The 22,043-nt window shown below is 45.4% G+C and overlaps 1 protein-coding gene across 1 annotated transcript in view; it reads right to left on the bottom strand.

The window, feature by feature from the left end:
- The window catches only part of LOC144600250 (dedicator of cytokinesis protein 2-like), a 706,150-nt gene that overhangs the window by 617,373 nt on the left and 66,734 nt on the right, over positions 1-22,043 (bottom strand). The window contains exons 6-10 of the mRNA XM_078411810.1: positions 12,933-13,081; positions 9,728-9,863; positions 8,325-8,479; positions 6,699-6,780; positions 2,247-2,382 (exon numbers count right to left, since the gene is read on the bottom strand). Coding sequence (XP_078267936.1) covers positions 2,247-2,382; positions 6,699-6,780; positions 8,325-8,479; positions 9,728-9,863; positions 12,933-13,081 — 658 coding nt within the window. The remainder of the gene's footprint in view (positions 1-2,246; positions 2,383-6,698; positions 6,781-8,324; positions 8,480-9,727; positions 9,864-12,932; positions 13,082-22,043) is intronic.

The following is a 22,043-nucleotide window of genomic DNA, read 5'->3' as shown; positions in this document are numbered from 1 at the left end:
GTAAGCAATATGCTCAGGGACAGATAAATAAAATGTAATCTTTATTGATTGAAAGAGCCAGTTAGGAAACAAATTGTCTTTTTTGTACAATGGATAGATTATATTGTAATATAGACAATGGAAAATTATTTTAAACTAGACGGGCATGGACCCATTGGGTGTAAACCTCTCCTGCGGGCATGGCAACCCCCGTTGGGTCCAAACCTCTCCTGTGGGCATGGCAACCCCCGTTGGGTCCAAACCTCTCCTGTGGGCATGGCAACCCTCGTTGGGTCCAAACCTCTCCTGCGGGCACGGCAACCCCCGTTGGGTCCAAACCTCTCCTGCGGGCACGGCAACCCCCGTTGGGTCCAAACCTCTCCTGTGGGCACGGCAACCCCCGTTGGGTCCAAACCTCTCCTGCGGGCCCGGCAACCCTCCCCCAACTGACGACCCGTGGACCCGTTGCCAGCTGGGGGGTCTCCCCCGGGGCCGTGGGCGGGGGACGGGGGAGAGGAAAGGGGAGAGAGAGCCACTCACCCCGGCCCCGGGCGGCCATCGTGGCGGCCAGAGCGAGCCGTGGACCCGTCGGGTGGAAATCTCTCCTGCAGCGGCAGCTTGATGGCGACGGCCATCTTGTTTGACCCTCTGCCGCCGCGCTGCACCAAGGGAGGAAGGTCAGGCGCGGGGCACGTCGGGACGAGCGCCAGTCCTCCCGGCCGGGGGGTGGGGGTGCATTTATTAAAGTTTATAAAGTTAATTGCTTTTAAAACGTAACAATACTTGATCAATCAAGACCGCAGGGGTATGGTGAGTGGGGAGGGCCTAAAATTGTTATGCTATCGTGTAGCGTTTTGGCTCTATTTCGGGAACAAACTGATAATGATTATACAAGATGAGAGTTTGATAGATAGATAGATGGATAGATGGATGGATGGATAGATAGATAGATAGATGGATAGATGGATGGATGGATGGGTGGATGGGTGGATGGATGGATGGATGGATGGATGGATGGATGGATGGATGGATGGATGGATGGATGGATGGATGGATGGATGGATGGATGGATGGATGGATGGATGGATGGATGGATGGATGGATGGATGGATGGATGGATGGATGGATGGATGGATGGATGGATGGATGGATGGATGGATGGATGGATGGATGGATGGATGGATGGATGGATGGATGGATGGATAAGAATGTTTTAAGCTTTGTGATGTAACTATAAACTCTCTATTGTCACAATGTGTGAACCCTTAGACTCATGTTCCTGAGTTACTAAGTAAAAATAGAGGAATTTGGAACGGAAAGGAATGTAAAATAAAAATCATTCCATCAAGTTCATTCTTATCATAATCTAGGTATACTTGTCAAAAGTAGACCTAAGCCAAACAATTAAATCATCTCAAGAAGGCATCAACTAAAAGCAAACAATCAACATTTTAGTTTGAGAGCCATTTGGGTCTTGTTGTGAAATGTTGACTGTCCTTTTACCTCCATGGATGCTGCATGACCCATTGAGTTTCGCCAACAACTATTTTGTTAAACTACAGAGTGCAGCATTGGCAGGCCTTCTTGTCTCTAACCACAGGCAAATATCTGGAAGAATAATGTTTTGTGAAACTCTTTTCTATCCAAAAATAAACCCAATCCGAAATCAATTACTGTATAAATAATTGTGTTCATCAAATGTCAGAAACATCTACATCACGGCATTTAAATTCCTGGGACACTTTACAGGCCTGAGAGACAGAATGAAAATCTTTACCCAAATTGGATTAAATCTCGATCAGTCTGAAGAAGAGTCTCGACCCGAAACGTCACCCATTCCTTCTCTCCAGAGATGCTGCCTGACCTGCTGAGTTACTCCAGCATTTTGTGTCTACCTTGGATTAAATCTCTATCTGTTTCTTAGTGTGAGCAGAGCTACAACATGCAACTGACATGATGGTGCAGCAGGTAATGCTGCTGCCTCATATATGATGAAAATCCATCAAAATAACTGTATTAGTTTTTCCACCAGTCTGCTTACAGGAATCCCTACGGTTAGTTTAACGTGCTGTTTACAGCTGAATTATCTCTTGCCAACAATATCATCTATTGTTTTTTTTGCAGGTCAAAGCCTGATTCTTATGTTTTCTCATTCATCTTATCTAAGCCAAGCATTGTTTCAGTCACAATAAATCATACTGACCACTCTGCCACATTTCCAGTCAGCAATGTTGGAGCACAAGGCATTATGTAGCTCCTCTCTTTACCTGCCACTCCAAAGGGTCGTCTTAACCCCTGAGTACATTTCTTCTGGGTTGTCTCCTTCAGATCCATCTTCCCAACTCGAACAATTTGGCAAATCAGATAAATTCTATCCCGATTCAAATCCTTGTTTCCTAGATCCTACAGAAAATAATTTTAAGAGCATTGAGATTAGAAGTTGATACTGTCATAAAAACCAGATTTTTCCAAATAATAGTTAATACAAGAATGCCTCAAGAAGGCAGATAATATCATCAAAGACCCATACCAGTCTGCATATGTTCTCATCCAGCTGATCCCATCAGTAAAAAGATACAGGAGCATGAGAACCATTACCTCCAGGTTCATGAACAGCTTGTTCCCAATAAGCATCAATAAGCACAACCCGAACCACTACCGGACCTCAGCATTGAACAGCTATGTACTGTGCACTACTGAGGTTGCCTTTCATATTGTGGCTTGCACTATCACAGTGTGGTTTGCCTAAATAACTAATAACTTATTGTATATTTGTTTGTTGTGTTGTTGTGTTTAATATAGCCTGTAAAGCAAGCAAGAATTTCATTGTTTAGATTTTTTTAGATTTAGATTTAGAGATACAGTGTGGAAACAGGCCCTTCGGCCCACTGAGTCCGCGCCGCCCAGCGATCCCCGCACATTAACATTATCCTACAGACACTAGGGGCAATTTTTACATTTATCCAGTCAATTAACCTACATACCTGTACGTCTTTGGAGTGCGGGAGGAAACCGAAGATCTCGGAGGAAACCCACGCAGGTCACGGGGAGAAAGTACAAACTCCGTACAGACGGCGCCCGTAGTCAGGATCGAACCTGAGTCTCCGGCGCTGCATTCGCTGTAAGGCAGCAACTCTACTGCTGCGCCACCGTGCCGCCCTGTTGTTCCGGTCCCAGTGCATATGATTCTTGGCTCTTGAATACTCAAGAACATCACTCACAGAGGAATAGAAGAGTGCTACAAATCTGCACTAACTCAGCGATTCCTACTCATTGCATGGGTTCTCCAAGGAATTAACATTTAAGGTAATGCTTTGTTTGGTTATTATTGAGACACTTAGGAGTGCAATTGAAGCTGTAACTTTCCAGGCAGTTATGGAATATTCCATCACCCTTGAGCCTTATTGCAGAAATGGCCCAAACATGGGCAAAATAATTTAATACCAAAGGTAAGTCACTAATTACTGCTCTTGAACACAAGTCAGCAATTTACATCTCGATCCACAAATATATTGAATGAGAATCAAGAGAAAATTGGTCCGCTATCTGCAGCCAAACCTGGTGGTGATTGTGGTATTGTGGGTTTATTAAGGGATTGGACACGCTAGAGGCAGGAAACATGCTCCCAATGTTGGGGGAGTCCAGAACCAGGGGCCACATTTTAAGAATAAGGGGTAGGCCATTTAGAACGGAGATGAGGAAAAACATTTTCACTCAGAGAGTTGCAAATCCGTGGAATCCTCTGCCTCAGAAGGCAGTGGAGGCCAATTCCCTGGATGCTTTCAAGAGAGAGCAAGATAGAGCTCTTAATGATAGCGGAGTCAGGGGGTATGGGGAGAAGGCAGGAACGGGGTACTGATTGAGAATGGTCAGCCATAATCACATTGAATGGCGGTGCTGGCTCGAAGGGCCGAATGGCCTCCTCCTGCACCTATTGTCTATTGTCTATTGTTTACAATCTCAGACCCAGAACACCACTGAAGGTCCTTGTGACGTCCTGGATGCAACCATCATTACCTGTTTCATCAATGATTTTCACTCCCTCATAAAATCAGATGCAGGGATGTTTGCTTTTGATTACACTATGTTTAGTTCCATTCACAGGCAAATTGCAAATTTGTCCTAGTCTGGTTCAAACTCTAACATTTTTAACAAGGGGTGGCAGGCACGGTGGCATGGTGGTAGAGTTGCTGCCTTACAGCACCAGAGACCCGGGTTCGATCCTGGCTACGGTTGCTGTCTCAACGGAGTTTGTACGTTCTCCCCGTGACCTGCATGGGTTTTCTCCAGGATCTCCAGCTTCCTCCTACACTCAAAAGACGTACAGGTTTGTAGGTTAATTGGCTTGGTATGATTGTAAATTGTTGAAACGTATAAGATTATTAAGGGGTTGGACACGTTAGAGGCAGGAAACATGTTCCCAATGTTGGGGGAGTCCAGAACCAGGGGCCACAGTTTAAGAATAAGGAGTAGGCCATTTAGAACAGAGAAGAGGAAAAACTTTTTCAGTCAGAGAGTTGTGAATCTGTGGAATTCTCTGCCTCAGAAGGCAGTGGAGGCCAATTCTCTGAATGCATTCAAGAGAGAGCTAGATAGAGCTCTTAAGGATAGCAGAGTTAGGGGGTATGGGGAGAAGGCAGGAACGGGGTACTGATTGAGAGTGATCAGCCATGATCGCATTGAATGGTGGTGCTGGCTCAAAGGGCCAAATGGCCTCCTCCTGCACCTATTGTCTATTGTCTATTGTCTATTGTCCCTAGTGTATATAGGGTAGTGTTAGTGCGCAGGGATCGCTGGTCGGCACAGACTCGGTGGTCCAAAAGGCCTATTTCCACGCTGTATCTCGAAACTAAACTAAACTAAATCTAAACTTGAAGAGTACAAGATGGTGTGGGAAATGAGGTGACTCTTGCATACTCTCGCTGTCTCAGTGTAATCTTACACTCTTGTGATTGTGCTTTTGTGCAGTAAGACTTTTTCTGAACTGTACACAAATAAAAATAATTTCACAGTACAAGCTCATCCAAATACATTGACCTTACTGAACAACAGTTTGTTAAATAAATGACCTGCTTGTTAACAGACCTTTCACGTCTTATTAAAGTGATTTCATATTGAATGCAGGCATTGTTAAATCTCAGGTTCATCACTGTGTAATATTATCTTATCGTTATAATTACCTCTTGTCTGCAGGTTCTGATACTGATTGATCACCTAATTATTTACAGTCCTGACCCAAGGCAATAAATCTTACAAGATCACCCTACTAAGACCATGCTTTCCACTGAGTCCAGCACACCATCTCACACAATGACTAAAAGGGCAAATGGATGGTGATTATGAGCAGGACACAGTCAGAGATCTCTTGCTACCTGGCCCACAATCATCAAACGCCAGTTTGGCGCTCCAACCGTTGTCTGGGCCCATTAACATTAATGCTCTCCACCAACAACATTAAATTGGCTGCTGTGTGGACGAGCTACAAGATTCTTTGCTGCAACTGAGACGGGCTACTACAACTGCACCTCCCAAACCCGTGACCTGTTCTACTCAGGGCTGTAAGAACAACACTGTGGGAACACCACAGGCTGCAGGTTCCTCTCCAAGGCAACCACAGACCTGATGTGGAAATGTTTTGCTGGTCCCTTACTACAGGTAGGGAGCTCACCATAACCTTCTTTAGGGTAAATTTTAGTTTAGAGATACAGCGCTGAAACAGGCCCTTTGGGCCACTGAGTCTGCACCGACCAGTGATCCCCGCACCAGCACGTTAACACTGCCCTACACACACTAGGGACAATTCTTTACATCCACACCAAGCCAATTAACCTACATACCTGTGCGCCTTTGGAGTGTGGGAGGAAACCAAAAATCTCGGAGAAAACCCACGCAGGTCACGGGGAGAACGTACAAACTCTGTACAGACAGCACCCGTAGTCAGGATCGAACCCGGGTCTCTGGCGCTGCTAGGCAGTAGCTCTACCGCTGAGCCACCTGTACAAGTCGGGATGGGCAATAAATGCTGACCTTGTGGGAAGTGCCTGGATCCCGAAATTAAACCAAAACAAAACTCTTTACACTCAATTACTTGCTATCATACCATGTAGCACACCTATTCAAAGCCAACAAACAAAGCAACAAAGCTTCCCTGATTTCTCAGTCGAAGATGTAAGAAAATAACTGCAGATGCTGGTACAAATCGAAGGTATTTATTCACAAAATGCTGGAGTAACTCAGCAGGTCAGGCAGCATCTCAGGAGAGAAGGAATGGGTGACGTTTCGGGTCGAGACCCTTCTTCAGACTGATGTCAGGGGGGCGGGACACAGGAAGGAGACAGGAAGATAGAGGGAGAACTGCGAAGGGGAGGGGAAGAGAGGGACAGAGGAACTATCTAAAGTTGGAGAAGTCAATGTTCATACCACTGGGCTGCAAGCTGCCCAGGCAAAATATGAGGTGCTGTTCCTATAATTTCCGGTGGGCCTCACTATGGCACTGGAGGAGGCCCATGACAGAAAGGTCAGACTGGGAATGGGAGGAGGAGTTGAAGTGCTCGGCCACCGGGAGATGAAGAAGGGTGTCGATCCGAAACATCTCTCCTGAGATGTTGCCTGGCCTGCTGAGTTACTCCAGCATTTTGTGAATAAATATCTCAGTCGAAGATGTTAAGCCTGACCTTAAAGAACAGCTACATTATTCCATGATGCAATTTAATACTTACAGTGAACACAACTTTCAGGTTGTTCAGCATGTCAATTTCTTTTGGAAGCCCTTTACTTCCCCATCGCACCAAATAATTTTCACTAGAAGAGAGGGAGAGGTGAAACAAGGCCAATTTAGTGAACCTGTTCAGAGTATGGCACACCAGCTGCCTTGTAGATGCCTCCAGCTATGAACTAGTTACACAGCTCCCTGAAACATGTGCCTCTGCCCCTCAATTAATGGTTATTGTTCATGTGTTTTCAAGTGAGATACAAATGGTACACAATTAGAAATCATCCCCTCTCTTACCTCATGCCGTTTAGAAAAGTACAACCCTATCTACTGTATAAGAAAATAACTGCAGATGCTGGTACAAATCGAAGGTATATATTCACAAAATGCTGGAGTAACTCAGCGGGTCAGGCAGCATCTTGGGAGAGAAGGAATGGGTGACGTTTCGGGTCGAGACCCTTCTTCAGACTGATGTCAGGGGGGCGTGACAAAGGAAGGATATAGGTGGAGACAGGAAGATAGAGGGAGATCTGGGAAGGAGGAGGGGAAGAGAGGGACAGAGGAACTATCTACTGTAACACCCATGAGCAGTGTGTTAACGTGACCTCCATTCCAATCTTCTGGCTTTCTCCTCCCATTGCCCTCATGATCCTCAGAGATACGAGGAAGCCAGAAGGCAGATTCATCAGGAAAATAGGATTGGATTGCATTGCTGAGAGAGCAGAGATTTGCAAGGATGTTGCCTAGTTTGGAGGATTGTAGTCAGGGACGAGACTGCATATTCTGAGCCTCGTGAAAGGGATTGTGGGATGAGCTGATAATCGTGCACAAAATAGAGGTACAGATAGGGTGGATGGTTACTTTTCTTCCCATGGTATGGGCACTACAAAACAAGAGGACATACTGTAGGTATAAGAAAATAACTGCAGATGCTGGTACAAATCGAAGGTATATATTCACAAAATGCTGGAGTAACTCAGCAGGTCGGGCAGCATCTCATGAGAGAAGGAATGGGTGACGTTTTGGGTCCAGACCCTTCTTCAGACTGTAGGTATTATGTTAGAGGTAGAAGTTTGAAAGGGGATCTGCTGGGTAATTCTCTTTACTGAGAGAGTGGTTGATATCTGATCATGCTTCATGTGGAGGTGTTGGAAAGAAGCAAACTATTGTGTTTACGTGCCATTTACATGGAAACTTAAATAGCGCATGGAAGGATACAGTCCTCTTGCGGGCAATAGGGACGCATGTAGATGGGCACCATGGTCAGTTGAGGGGCCCACTTTGTGCTGTCTGACTAACTCTAAGACACACATGTGCCAAGAAATGCATGTCAAAGACTCGTGCCTGAAAACTTTAGTTTCTCATTACTATTTTGAATTAACTTACTTAATTAGTCGTCTGACTCTGTAACTCCAAGACAGACATGCACCTCGAGAAGCATTATCAAGGAGTATAGCCTGGAAACTTTCTTTTCTCATTACTATTTTGAATTAACTTACTTGATTAATTATCTAAAGTAAAGGATTTTATTGAGGTAGATGTAGAGGTTAAGTAGTTTCCTCACAAGCTGTGTGATTAAGATGAAGTATTGGTACCCAAATCACAGCTGCTGCAAGGTTACTTGCTGGCTCACCTGATAATTGACTGTTTCTGTGGATCGTACAGAGCCATGAAGAGTTCCGAATCCTCCCCTATGCGACACACAAAGTTCCGGACAAACACGTACAGGCCGTGGGTTGGGGACGAGGCCATTCGGGCAAAGGTGCAGCTGTCAGATTGACTCTGGGACTGTGGAAACAAGGAGAAGAAATCTGTTTTTTCCCCCTCAAATTTTAGACCGAGTGATCAGATTCGATGTCATAACTCAGAGGGCACGATGGCGCAGCGGTAGAGTTGCTGCCTTACGGCGCTTGCAGCGGCAGAGACCCGGGTTCGATCCCGACTACGGGAGCTTGTCTGTATTGAGTTTGTACGTTCTCCCCGTGACCTGCGTGGGTTTTCTCCGAGGCCTTCAATTTCCTCCCACACTCCAAAGACGTGCAGGTTTGTAGGTTAATTGGCTTTGTATAAGTGTAAATTGTTCCTAGTGTGTGTAGGATCGTGTTAGCGTGCGGGGATCGCTGGTCGGCGCGGGCTCGGTGGGTACAAGGGCCTGTTTCCGCACAGTATCTCTAAACTAAACTAAACTAAACTTCTCAAATGTCCACTCTAAGTTTAACCCCCACTCCTCCCTTCCTCATGTAGCCTTCCAGAAGGCAGTGAAGGCCGATTCTCTGGATGCTTTCAAGAGAGAGTTAGATAGAGTTAATGATAGTGGAGTCAGGGGGTATGGGGAGAAGGCAGGAACGGGGTACTGCTTGTGGATGATCAGCCATGATCGCATTGAATAGAAACATTGAAACATAGAAAATAGGTGCAGGAGTAGGCCATTCGCCCCTTCGAGCCTGCACCGCCATTCAATATGATCATGGCTGATCATCCAACTCAGTATCCTGTACCTGCCCTCTCTCCATACCCCCTGATCCCTTTAGCCACAAGGGCCACATCTAATTCCCTCTTAAATATAGCCAATGAACTGGCCTCAACTACCTTCTGTGGCAGAGAATTCCACAGATTCACCACTCTCTGTGTGAAAAAAAACGTTCTCATCTCGGTCCTAAAAGACTTCCCCTTTATCCTTAAACTGTGAATGGCGGTGCTGGCTCGAAGGGCCGAATGGCCTACTCCTGCACCTACTGTCTATTGTCTATTGTCCATTATCTATTGTAGTTCTATCACTATTTGTTCCTTTGCTAGATTATTCAGCCTCCACTAAGCACCCAGTTTTTGTTAGTCTTTTTATTTTCTCTTCCATGGAGAATCTCTCCCTCCACTTTACTCCCTCCACTCCATGTGTTGCGGTTGATTGGCTGAATGTTCTTTGCACAACACCCAGAGATAGACACGATAATCTACGTAAACACCAACAGAGATTCCATGGACTACAGTGCCCATCCTGAGGTGGACAATGCATCACGCAGCAAAGATTATGGGTACCATTTCCTCCTTTATCCTCTCGGTGATTTGCTTGGTGGCCTGCTCGTGAGCGTGGAATAAGCTGATGACACTTGTTACGTCCGGGTCCATAATATTGCCGTTCTCATCTCTGACCACAAGGTCAAGCTCCAGTATTCTGCACAGACAATAGACGGTGGTTAGAAAATAGAAAGCAATGCGCCAAACGTGGGCAAGTGGGCGAAACATAGGTCAGTACAGTGGTCGGCATGGGCAGGTAAAGGGAAGGAATTGGATCAAAATCGGGGGAAGAGGGCAGAGACTGGAAGATTATAGCACATCACAGCGGTTGGAAATCTTAAAGGAAAAAAGTGTTGGAGAAACCGAATAGAAGGAAATCCCCAATCGATGCAGAGATAAATATCGTTAATTATAGAGATTGATGACTTTTCATTGATGAATTCGGTGTTGAGTCCCAAGTTCTCTGTTGTGACTCGTTCAGAGATTAGATACTGCTCCTCCAACTTATATTGGGTTTTATTGGAATTCAACAGAGGGGCAAAAAGTGGTGAGAGTGGAACTGAGAAGGAGAGTTCAAATGATAGGCAGCAGGAAGTTCAAGGTTACTAGTGCAGATTGGAAGTGTTCTGTAAAGAGGTCACACAATCTCGGCTTTGTATTTCCCTTTGTATGTACAGGAGCATCAAATGCAGTGCACTAGATTGGGAAGTTAAGGTGATTTTCTGCTTCAGCTGAAAGAGCTGTTTGGGTCCCTGGTTGGTGAGAAGGAAGGATTTGCGCTATATCTCCCTAGGCTTCGTTAAGGGCCTTGTTTTGAACGCTGTAACTCAACTGTAAAATAAAGTATTCACAAAATAGCAAAGACGCTTCGCATCATTGTACTGGGGGTTATAATTTTAAAACATGGAACAAATTTGGAGAAAAATAAGGATTGTAAACTTCTGGAAAGCTTTTCTGATATTTACACCAGGCATCCACCCACACCAGAAGAAGAGGACTGGGGAACAACACCAGCCATCCACAGAGCATGCTGGTCTGTATTGATTCAACCTATCCCATTCAATACACCAGGAGGAGAAAAACTACTTATTTCTAAGGAGAGGAAAGAGAGAGAGAGAGAGAGAGAGTGAGAGAGTGAGAGAGAGAGAGAGAGAGAGAGAGAGAGAGTGAGTGAGAGAGAGAGAGAGAGAGAGAGAGAGAGTGTGTGAGTTAGAGAGAGAGAAAGAAAGTGAGTGTGAGTGAGAGAGAGAGAGAGAGAGAGAGAGAGAGAGAAAGAAAGTGAGTGTGAGAGAGAGAGAGAGAGAGAGAGAGAGAGAGAGAGAAAGAAAGTGAGTGTGTGAGAGAGAGAGAGAGAGAGAGAGAGAGAGAGAGAGAGAGAGAGAGAGAGAGAGAGAAGAGAGAGAGAGAGAGAGAAAGAGAGCGAGAGAGAGAAAGTGAGAGAGCGAGAGAGAGAAAGTGAGAGAGCAAGAGAGTGAAAGGGAGTGAAAGAGATAGAGCAAGGGAGAGAGAATAGAGTGAACAAGGGACTGAGAGAGGGAGAGCAAGACAGAGAGAGAAAGAGACAGAGGGAGTGCGGAAGAAAATATTAATATCCTTTCTTACTTAATTTTGATTGGAATTGAACAAGGTAATGAAAGGGTGCTTGGATGTGACAATTGGCATCTTTCGTTGACCAGGTGCAGAAGAGTTTCATGAGAATCAGCAAAGTACGATTAGATATATTACCTCTTGTTTGGGAATGTGTTGAAGGGTGGCTGGTAAATGTAAACATGAAATAGTAGAAGGAGACGAGGAAGCTTGTTTTCCTTTGTGAGAAGTTAGAGTAGACCACCTACCGCTAGTAGCATAGAAATGTTACTGTAAATGGGGGGCTTATGATTGGCTCGGAGAGGGGATGGTGACACGGGCAGCTTATAAGGGAGGGCCCTAGTGAGACCGCACCTGGAGTACTGTGTGCAGTTTTGGTCTCCAAATTTGAGGAAGGATATTCTTGCTATTGAGGGCGTGCAGCGTAGGTTTACTAGGTTAATTCCCGGAATGGCGGGACTGTCGTATGTTGAAAGACTGGAGCGACTAGGCTTGGAATTTAGAAGGATGAGAGGAGATCTTATCGAAACATATAAGATTAATAAGGGGTTGGACACTTTAGAGGCAGGAAACATGTTCCCAATGTTGGGGGAGTCCAGAACAAGGGGCCACAGTTTAAGAATAAGGGGTAGGCCATTTAGAACTGAGATGAGGAAAAACTTTTTCAGTCAGAGAGTTGTGAATCTGTGGAATTCTCTGCCTCAGAAGGCAGTGGAGGCCAATTCTCTGAATGCATTCAAGAGAGAGCTAGATAGAGCTCTTAAGGATAGCGGAGTCAGGGGGTATGGGGAGAAGGCAGGAACGGGGTACTGATTGAGAATGATCAGCCATGATCACATTGAATGGCGGTGCTGGGTCGAAGGGCCGAATGGCCTCCTCCTGCACCTATTGTCTGTTGTCTATAAGGTGAGATAGAATAATGTCAAGATGCCCTTGTATTGTGTTTGACTTGTATTAACCATCTGTCGTTGAATAAGTTAGACATGAACAAAAGGAGTGTTATGGCTGATGAAATAATTAGTGCCCATGGAGTAGATCGTTTATTTTTGTAAAGTTGTATCTAACAAAAAACAAAAGTTGTTTACTGCACAGTATAACTGTCAGCTGATTCTGCTGTGAAGTCAGAGAAGCTGGTCACCGCGGGGAGGGTTGAGGCTATTGTAAATAGAGATTGCACCATTGTACTGTATTGATTGATTGTTGTATTGTGACCATTGAGTGTTTATTTACATTTTGGCACGCTGTATAATGTATTTGTTGAATAAAGTCCTTAAAAAGAAAAAAAAGAGTGAGAGAGAGATAGAGAGAGAGAGAGAGAGAGAGAGAGAGAGAGAGAGAGAGAGAGAGAGAGAGAGAGAGAGAGAGAGAGAGAGAGAGAGAGAGAAGAGAATGAAAGAAAGTAAGTGAGAGAGCAGGAGAGAGAGTGAAAGAGAGAGCGAGAGAGAGAGTGAAAGAGAGAAAGAAAAAAGGGAGAGAGCGAGAGTGAAAGAGAGAGAGCAAGAGAATGAGAGAGGAAGAAAGAGAGAAAGAAAGAACAAAAGAGAGAAAGAAGGAAAGAAGGGATGGGACAAAAATGTCCACCTGAAGGATAACACACTGGTTTCAACGGTGTCGTAGTTAATGAGTTATTTTTGCATACCTATTTCCATAATCTATTCTGGAAGTGACTTTCTGCTTCAGTTCCTTCAGTTCATCCTTTGGCAGTGTCCCAGAAAGCAGTTGGGATCGCCATTCCATCAATTCAGACATCATGTTGTGGACTTGCTGGAATCGTTTCTTCTTTCCGACCTTAATTAGGGAAGAGTTAATTAATCAGTGTCAGCTGAGTACGAAAACTTGTTAACAGTATGAATCCTGCCTCAGTTTTGTATCTGTGACCAAACCTCAGAATCCCCCTGCCAGTGAGATACCTCTATTGTAGACACAAAATGCTGGAGTAACTCAGCGGGTCAGGCAGCATCTCTGGAGAGAAGGAATGGGTGACGTTTCGGGTCGAGACCCTTACCTCTATTGTTCACTTTCAGCGGCCTGTGGGAATGGGAATGCTGAGAAAGGCTAATTCTCTCGTCTTGCATTGATTTTGTAATTGTAATGTATAATGTAGCAGGTATGTCAGACGACCAGCAATTCAGTGCCTCAATGAACACTCGATGTTGGATGGGTCTCTCGCCATTTCCAAAGAAAAACAGTCTTGTAGCGACCATAGAAAGTGGTCCTAGTTGTCGAACCCTCAGATTGGCCAGCAAGGTCACGTGTGGGTGCGACCGTAGGGATTGGTCCAGAGAGTGACACCGCTGATTGGACAGCGTGGTCATGTGCGCTTTTGGCGCCCAAAAAGAGTCAGTTGGGAGACGTCTTCGAAGAAAACAGTTAGTTTTAATGGTTGTCTGTAATCTTGTTAAGAAAACTTTGTAATCGAATATTGCTGTCGCAATAAACTTCTTCAACAAAGAACAAGTTTCCAGACTCGCCATAGTCTTTTGCTGCTGAAAATTGCCACCTACCACAACCAGAGAGCAGTGCTGAACTAATATCTCCCCCTCGGACAATCCTTGATCGGACTTTGCACTAAACGTTATTCCCTTACACGGTAAATGTCTCGATTGTAATCATGTATTGTCTTTCTGCTGACTGGATCAGCACGCAACAAAAGCTTTTCAGTTGTACCTCGGTACACGTGACAATAAACTAAACTGAAACAGAAGAAGAAAGCAATTTTGTGGCACATTTCTTGCATTACCTGTTGGTAATATCATCCTCATTTATCTTCACGGTTTTCATCTTTGGTTTTACAACTGGCTTGTGGGGAAAGTTTACCGAAAGATCATCTGCAAAATCTTCCATCATGTTGGTCTTATAAAGACCACTCGCTGTTCACCCTGACTATCCTGTACCCAATTGGGAAGACTCAGAAGCAACTTCATTTGAAGGACTGGTCAAGTCAATGTACTCCATCCTTGATGGGGGGGAAGAGAGGGAGAGAACAGGCAGCCACGGAAGAAGGTTGCCATGGAGATTTCCACGAGGAGCAACTTTGTCTGCAATGATGAAGACAAATCATGAACTGGTCAGATTTACAAGATTTTCATATCAGGACAGGGCAGATGAGCTACAATCTGAGAGGTTTATCTTGTGATAGATGAGGTGTATTTTTTTCTTCTGCCACACACCAAAATAGCGCAACAGAAAAGGGCAGAATCCAATTTCTAAGTATGAAAATATTTTAAATTGCGAGTAAAACGTATGTTATTGTCTTGTGTGGCATGCGAGGGGAGCTGTTTATAACCAGAACAGAACGCGGACTGCAAAAAGTGTCACTGCTGATCTCACTCACTGCAAATTCAGAACTTTGAATCAGATACATTATTTAAAAAAAAATAGATTGCACAAAGAGCAAGTTGCCCAGAGAAGATTAATAGGAAATGAGGCTGTCAGTTTCGACTCAATTTCCAATGCGGTGATTCCTCAATATCACGTCACCTCAAACAGTCCCAGGTTCACCATTTGCAAACAAACAGACGAGAAAGGTTTATTTTCTTTTGTCATTGTTGTTGACAAAATCCTCAAAAAATACTGACTCCAGGTCTTCCAACTTTCAGGTCAAACAACAGCATCTGCTGCTCTCCCCAGTTGATGAATCAGTGCTCCCCTATCTTCTTCTTGCGTATGGCGTGCACAGCCTAAATTGTAGGCCGAGGGTAAACTGTGACCCCTTGTCCTGGACTTCCCCAACATCGGGAACAATCTTCCTGCATCTAGCCTGTCCAACCCCTTAAGAATTTTGTAAGTTTCTATAAGATCCCCCCTCAATCTTCTAAATTCCAGCGAGTACAAGCCGAGTCTATCCAGTCTTTCTTCATATGAAAGTCCTGCCATCCCAGGAATCAATCTGGTGAAAGGTTTAATTGGGAGATTGCAACCTTCACGTGGTCTATCCTGTTTCGAATAATGCAATCAACCCCACATGAACAATCTAATTGCGCTCCCCTATGCAATAGTGGAACAACTAACAGGGGTACACTGTAGAGACTGGATAGGCATTCCAGTGCCCGTTACCAAGTTAGTATCATCACCCCCAACACTGGCTGAGGATATAGCTTCAAGTCCACATCTGTGCAAGGTAGTGAGGGACCCAGTTGAGAATAAAGCTGGAGAGACAGGAGACTGCAGGTACTTGAATCTGATTAAAGAAATGTACTGTTTGGGCGAGCAGCATCTGTGGAGGTAAAGGAATTGTCAACATGTCAGGGGCAAGACCCTGCATCAGGACTATCCTGTTCTGATGCAAGGTCCTGACCCAAATCATCAACAATCCACCTGCTTCCACAAACGCTGAGTTCCTCCAGCGGTTTGTACTCTGCTCGAGCATAAGTCCACTTCACCCTCTCCAATTTATCTGTGGCAACTGCATCTGTTCATGACTGCACTGTTCGGAGTCACCAGCACGCAGCCCTTTGGAGACAGTCTTCAAATTGAGGATGTCCTCCGTCCTTGGTGTGATGGAGTGGTACCATCGACATGGGAATTCGGATAGACTCATAACTGACCTGACAGCTCAGAATTGAGCACCGATCAGGTGCTGAGGACTGTCAGTGACAGATTCCTACAATCTGAAAGCTCACCGTCTGAACTTTCCCTCACTCTTCAGAAAGCAGCACCGCTCCAATCCAGTAAGTTACTGGCTGATCAGATCATCCTCAACCATCGACAAAGTAATAATGATAAAAGCCACAGATGACAGTGCAATAAAGTGGCACAAACTCAGCAAAGACTTGTTGCCCAGTTTAGGTTGGAGAGTTCACCGCAGCCTTGGTCCAAACCCGGGCCAAAGAGCTGACTTCTCGACATGAGGCAAGAATGATCGCCTTTAATATCAAGGCTGCATTTTACCACATTTACATAGAAACATCGAAAATAGGTGTGGGAGGAGGCAATTCGGCCCTTCGAGCCAGCACCGTCATTCATTGTGATCATGGCTGATCGTCCCCAATCAATAACCCGTGTCTGCCTTCTCCCCATATCCCTTGATTCCACTAGCCCCCAGAGCTCTATCTAACTCTCTCTTAAATCCATCCAGTGATTTGGCTTCCACTGCCCTCTGTGGCAGAGAATTCCACAAATTCACAACTCTCCGGGTGAAAAAGTTTCTTCTCACCTCAGTTTTAAATGGCCTCCCCTTTATTCTAAGACTGTGTCCCCTGGTTCTGGACTCGCCCAACATTGGAACATTTTTCCTGCATCTAGCTTGTCCAGTCCTTTTATAATTTTATGTCTCTATAAGATCCCCTCTCATCCTTCTAAACTCCAGTGAATACAAGCCTAGTCTTTTCACTCTTTCCTCATATGACAGTCCCACCATCCCAGGGATCAATCTCGTGAACCTATGCTGCACTGCCTCAATTACAAGGATGTCCTTCCTCAAATTAGGAGACCAAAACTGTACAAAATTCCCCAGATGTGGTCTTTCCAGGGCCCTATACAACTGCAGAAGAACCTCTTTACTCCCATATTGAAATCCTCTCGTTATGAAGGCCAACATGCCATTAGCTTTCTTCACTGCCTGCTGTACCTGCACGCCAACTTTCAGTGACTGGTGTACAAGGACACCCAGGTCTTGCTGCACCTCCCCCTTACCTAACCTGACACCATTGAGATAATAATCTGCCTCCTTGTTTTTGCCGCCAAAGTGGATAACCTCACATTTATCTACATTATACTGCATCTGTCATACATCTGCCCACTCACTCAACCTGTCCAGGTCACCCTGCAACCTCCTAACAGCCTCTTTGCAGTTCACACTGCCACCCAGCTTTGTGTCATCAGCAAACTTGCTAGTGTTACTTCTAATTCCCTCATCCAAATCATTACTATATATTGTAAATAGTTGTGGCCCCAACACCGAGCCTTGCGGCACTCCACTCGCCACTGCCTGCCATTCTGAAAAGGACCCGTTTACTCCTACACTTTGCTTCCTGTCTGTCAACCAATTCTCTATCCATGTCAACATTCTGTACCCTCAATACCATGTGCTCTAATTTTGCTCACCAATCTCCCGTGTGGGACCTTATCAAAGGCTTTCTGAAAGTCTAGGTACACTACATCCACTGGCTCCCCTTCATCCATTTTACTTGTCACATCCTCAAAAAATTCCAGAAGATTAGTCAAGCATGATTTTCCTTTCATAAATCCATGCTGACTTGGACTTATCCTTTTACAGCTATCCAAATGCACCGTTATTAACTCTTTTATAATTGACTCCAGCATCTTCCCCACCACCGATGTCAGGCTAACTGGTCTGTAATTCCCCGTTTTCTCTCTCGCTCCTTTCTTGAAAAGTGGGATAACATTAGCTATCCTCCAATCCACAGGAACTGATCCTGAATCTATTGAACATTGGAAAATGATCACCAATGCGTCCACTATTTCTAGAGCCACCTCCCTGAGTACCCTGGGATGCAGACCATCAGACCCTGGGGATTTATCAACCTTCAGTCCCAAAATTCTGACTGTCCACCCTTGCAATGTTATACACCTCCATTAGATCTCCCTTCAACCCTTGATGCTCTAGAGAGAACAATCCAACTTTGTCCAACCTCTTCTTCTAGCTAGTACCCTCAAATGCAGAATGCACACAATATCTCAATGGCTGCGATGCCAGCAGGCCCTCGCTTTGACTCTCCCACAGCTCCGAGCCTCACTCACCCACATCTGCAATGGGCCCCAACTGTACTTTATTCATCGCCGGATCCGCGCCCTCATGCAGCCCAGCGGTATGAACATTGACTTCTCCAACTTTAGATAGTTCCTCTGTCCCTCTCTTCCCCTCCCCCTTCCCAGATCTCCCACTGTCTTCCTGTCTCCACCTACAGCCTTCCTTTGTCCCGCCCCCCCTGGCATCAGTCTGAAGAAGGGTCTCGACCCGAAACGTCACCCATTCCTTCTCTCCCGAGATGCTGCCTGACCTGCTGAGTTACTCCAGCATTTTGTGAATAAATACCTTCGATTTGTACCAGCATCTGCAGTCATTTTATTACAATATCTCAAATGCAGCCTAACCAAAGTCCTACAAATTTGCAACATGGCACCCTGACCGATGAAGGCACGCATACCATATGTCTTCTTCACCATTTGCGTTGCCACTTTCAGGGAGTTATGGACTTGGATCTCAAGATTTCTCTGTACATCAATAGTGTCTTGCCATCAACTGTATACATTCCCCTTACGTATGAACTGCCACTGCTCTCCCCAGAAGTTTAACCCCCCCCCACAACTGTATTCTAAAGGTATACTTGGTTTGAAAGAGAATGGCCATTGGGGATTCCTGTATTCTCTGCCTACTCCCTTTCCTGGTGGTCACCCATCAAGTTTCTGCCTGTAACCTTGATGTGAGCCATCACTATAACTCCTATCTCCAATACTCTCAGTCTCTCAGCCGGGTGATCCTGAGGTCTGATGAGTAGTCAATACTCAGTAATCTGTCGAAATAACAGAGGAGAAGAAGTTGTTTCTGAATTTGGTTTGTCCGTGTTTTGAAGCGTTTCTATCTTCTGCCTGTGTGGGAGAGGGAAGTTGGGGGGAATGGCTGGGGTGAAAATGGTGCTTGATTATGTTGTCGTTTTTCCCAGGACAGTGTGAAGTGTAGACGGTTAATGGGGGGGGGGGGGGAGGTTGATTTGTGCGACAGACTGGGCTACAACTACTACTCCTTGTGGTTTTAGACAGAGCTGGTGCCAACCCAAGCAGTGACACATCAGAGTAGTGTTGCTTTTACACAGTGCATCTGTAGACGTTTGAGGAAATAAAGGCGTTGGTGTGATCACGCGGGCGTAGCTTCAATGTAGTTTGCTAATTAAGCAAAAAACTATTGGGGAAGTCAGATGTGAGGAGAAGACAAACAGTTTGCAAAGAAACACAGCCAGGTTAAGAGAGTGAGAAAGAGAAGGGAAGATGGGGTACTGTGTGGAGAAATGTGATATCATCCACTTTGATGTAAAGAATTAAAAAGAACATTTTAAACTGGTAAGAAGCTAGCACACGTTGGTGTATTTAGTTCAGTTTAGTTTATTGTCACGTGTACCGAGGTACAGAGAAAAGCTTTTGTCACGTGCCAACCAGACAGCAGAAAGACAATACATGATTACAACCGAGCCATTCGCAGTCTACAGATACATGATAAGGGAATAACGTTTAGTGCAAGGTAAAGCCAGCAAAGTCCGATCAAGCATAGTTCAAAGGTCACCAAAGAGGTAGATAGTAGTTCAGCACTGCTCTCTAGTTGTAGTGGGATGATTCAGTTGCCTGACTGTACATTGGTGTGCCAGTTACAAAATGCCCATTCACATAAAGTCATTGCAAACAATTTAGAAGTCAAATGGTTTGTCGGCCTTTGTTTCAAGAGTATTGCAATGCAGCAATAGGATAGAATTGCGGTCTACCCCAACAGCTGCTGACGACCTTCTACCGCTGCACCATAGAGAGCATCCTAACGCATGGCATCCCTGTGTGGTACCTCAGCTGCACGGAGGCAGAAAGGAAAGCTCTACAGCGGGTAGTCCATAGAGCTCAGAGGGCCATCGGAACACAGCTACCAGACTTGGAGGGCATCTACAACACACGATGCCTCAGAAAAGCCACCAGCATCCACAAAGACTCTTCACACCCCTGCAACAGTCTGTTCGAACTCCTTCCATCGGGCAGACCATACAAGGCCTTCTATGCCCGCACCTCCAGACTCAGGAACAGCTTCATCCCCAGGGCCATAGCTACTATGAACCGGTCCTGCTGAGCCGGATGGCCACAACGCATAGATCAACTTGCACTTTACCCTGTCCAAAACTGTTACAACTGTTTCGTTTCGTTGGGTTGCTGCTGTCTAAATTACCTAAATTATTGCATCGTATGGGAGGCGCATTCCCAATCTCGTTGTACCCCTGGGTACAATGACAATAAAGATATATTGTATTGTATTGTATTGTATTGAATGTTCAGCCATGATCACATTGAATGGTAGTGCTGGCTCGAAGGGCCGAATGGCCTACTCCTGCACTTATTGTCTATTGTCTATTGTCTATTGACAGTTGTGTTGCAATTATACAATGCTTTGGTGAAACCAGACTTGGAATACGCTGCAGATTATATTCCCCATCCTTCCAAAGCATGCACACATATTACTTTTGGGACAGTTGACCTCCCTGGGATGAGTGGGTTGTCCATTGTGTGGAGATTGCCTTGTACATGCACTGGAGCATGGATCAATGAGAGCGATGAAACTGAAGTTGACAAGGTAGGAACTAATATTGCTTCAATAGGCTATAATGCTACAGGTTGGGAATGTGTTCACAGGATAAGGAATCATCCATCTACATTTTGGATGAATAGGTGACTGCTTTGCAGAACACCTGAGTTCAATCTACAGGTGGGGATTTCCTGAGTTTCCTGGTGCCTATGAGTTTGACATCAGGTAGGTTGATTTCTCTATCCAGATCAGACGCCTATCCATGATATTAGCTTATCTTAAAGGGTTGGACACGTTCGAGGCAGGAAACATGTTCCCAATGTTGGGGGAGTCCAGAACAAGGGGCCACAGTTTAAGAATAAGGGGTAGGCCATTTAGAACTGAGATGAGAAAAAACTTTTTCAGTCAGAGAGTTATGAATCTGTGGAATTCTCAGCCTCAGAAGGCAGTGGAGGCCAATTCTCTGAATGCATTCAAGAGAGAGCTAGATAGAGCTCTTAATGATAGCGGAGTCAGGGGGTATGGGGAGAAGGCAGGAACGGGGTACTGATTGAGAATGATCAGTCATGATCACGTTGAATGGCGGTGCTGGCTCGAAGGGCCGAATGGCCTCCTCCTGCACCTATTGTCTATTGTCTATCTTATTGGTGGTTTACCCTTTATCTCCCCCCTGAATCTGGTGGGCATGCCAAGCCTGAACTGCCGGGCACATCATCCTGCTCTGCATTTACATCTTCTACCTTCTTTTGTACATACAAGTACAGCAGGCAGCGATTTGAGTTTAGGAGCAAGAAGGTCCTACTGCAGTTGCACAGGGCCCTGGTGAGACCGCACCTGGTGTATTGTGTGCAATGGCATGCTGGCCCTTCATCACCAGAGGAGTTGACTTTGGAGTTGAGTATAAGAAAATAACTGCAGATGCTGGTACAAATCGAAGGTATTTATTCACAAAATGCTGGAGTAACTCAGCAGGTCAGGCAGCACCTCAGGAGAGAAGGAATGGGTGACGTTTCAGGTCGAGACCCTTCTTCAGACTGATGTCAGGGGGCGGGACATGGAAGGATATAGGTTGAGACAACAAGATAGAGGGAGATCTGGGAAGGGGGAGGGGAAGAGAGGGACAGAGGAACTATCTAAAGTTGGAGAAGTCGATGTTCATACCACTGGGCTGCAAGCTGCCCAGGCGAAATATGAGGTGCTGTTCCTCCAATTTCCGGTGGGACTCACTATGGCACTGGAGGAGGCCCATGACAGAAAGGTCAGACTCGGAGTGGGAGGGGGAGTTGAAGTGCTCAGCCACCGGAAGATCAGTTTGGCCAACGCGGACCGAGCGCAGGTGTTGAGCAAAGCGATCGCCGTGAGTATTATCAAGACGCGCCAAAGCCCGCTTATGTACTGTCTACAAGGAAACTCATGGCATCATCCCCAGTAACATATCTCACTTCATTCAATCCAATACCCAGAAATTCACAAGACAGTCCTCAGCTCACTTCATTTATACTAGAATTAGAGCAA

This window comes from Rhinoraja longicauda, chromosome 14 (assembly GCF_053455715.1).
Source record: "Rhinoraja longicauda isolate Sanriku21f chromosome 14, sRhiLon1.1, whole genome shotgun sequence".
NCBI lineage: Eukaryota > Metazoa > Chordata > Chondrichthyes > Rajiformes > Arhynchobatidae > Rhinoraja > Rhinoraja longicauda.
The sequence above is the reverse complement of the archived record's forward strand: the minus strand, read 5'-3'. Positions and strand labels throughout refer to the sequence as shown.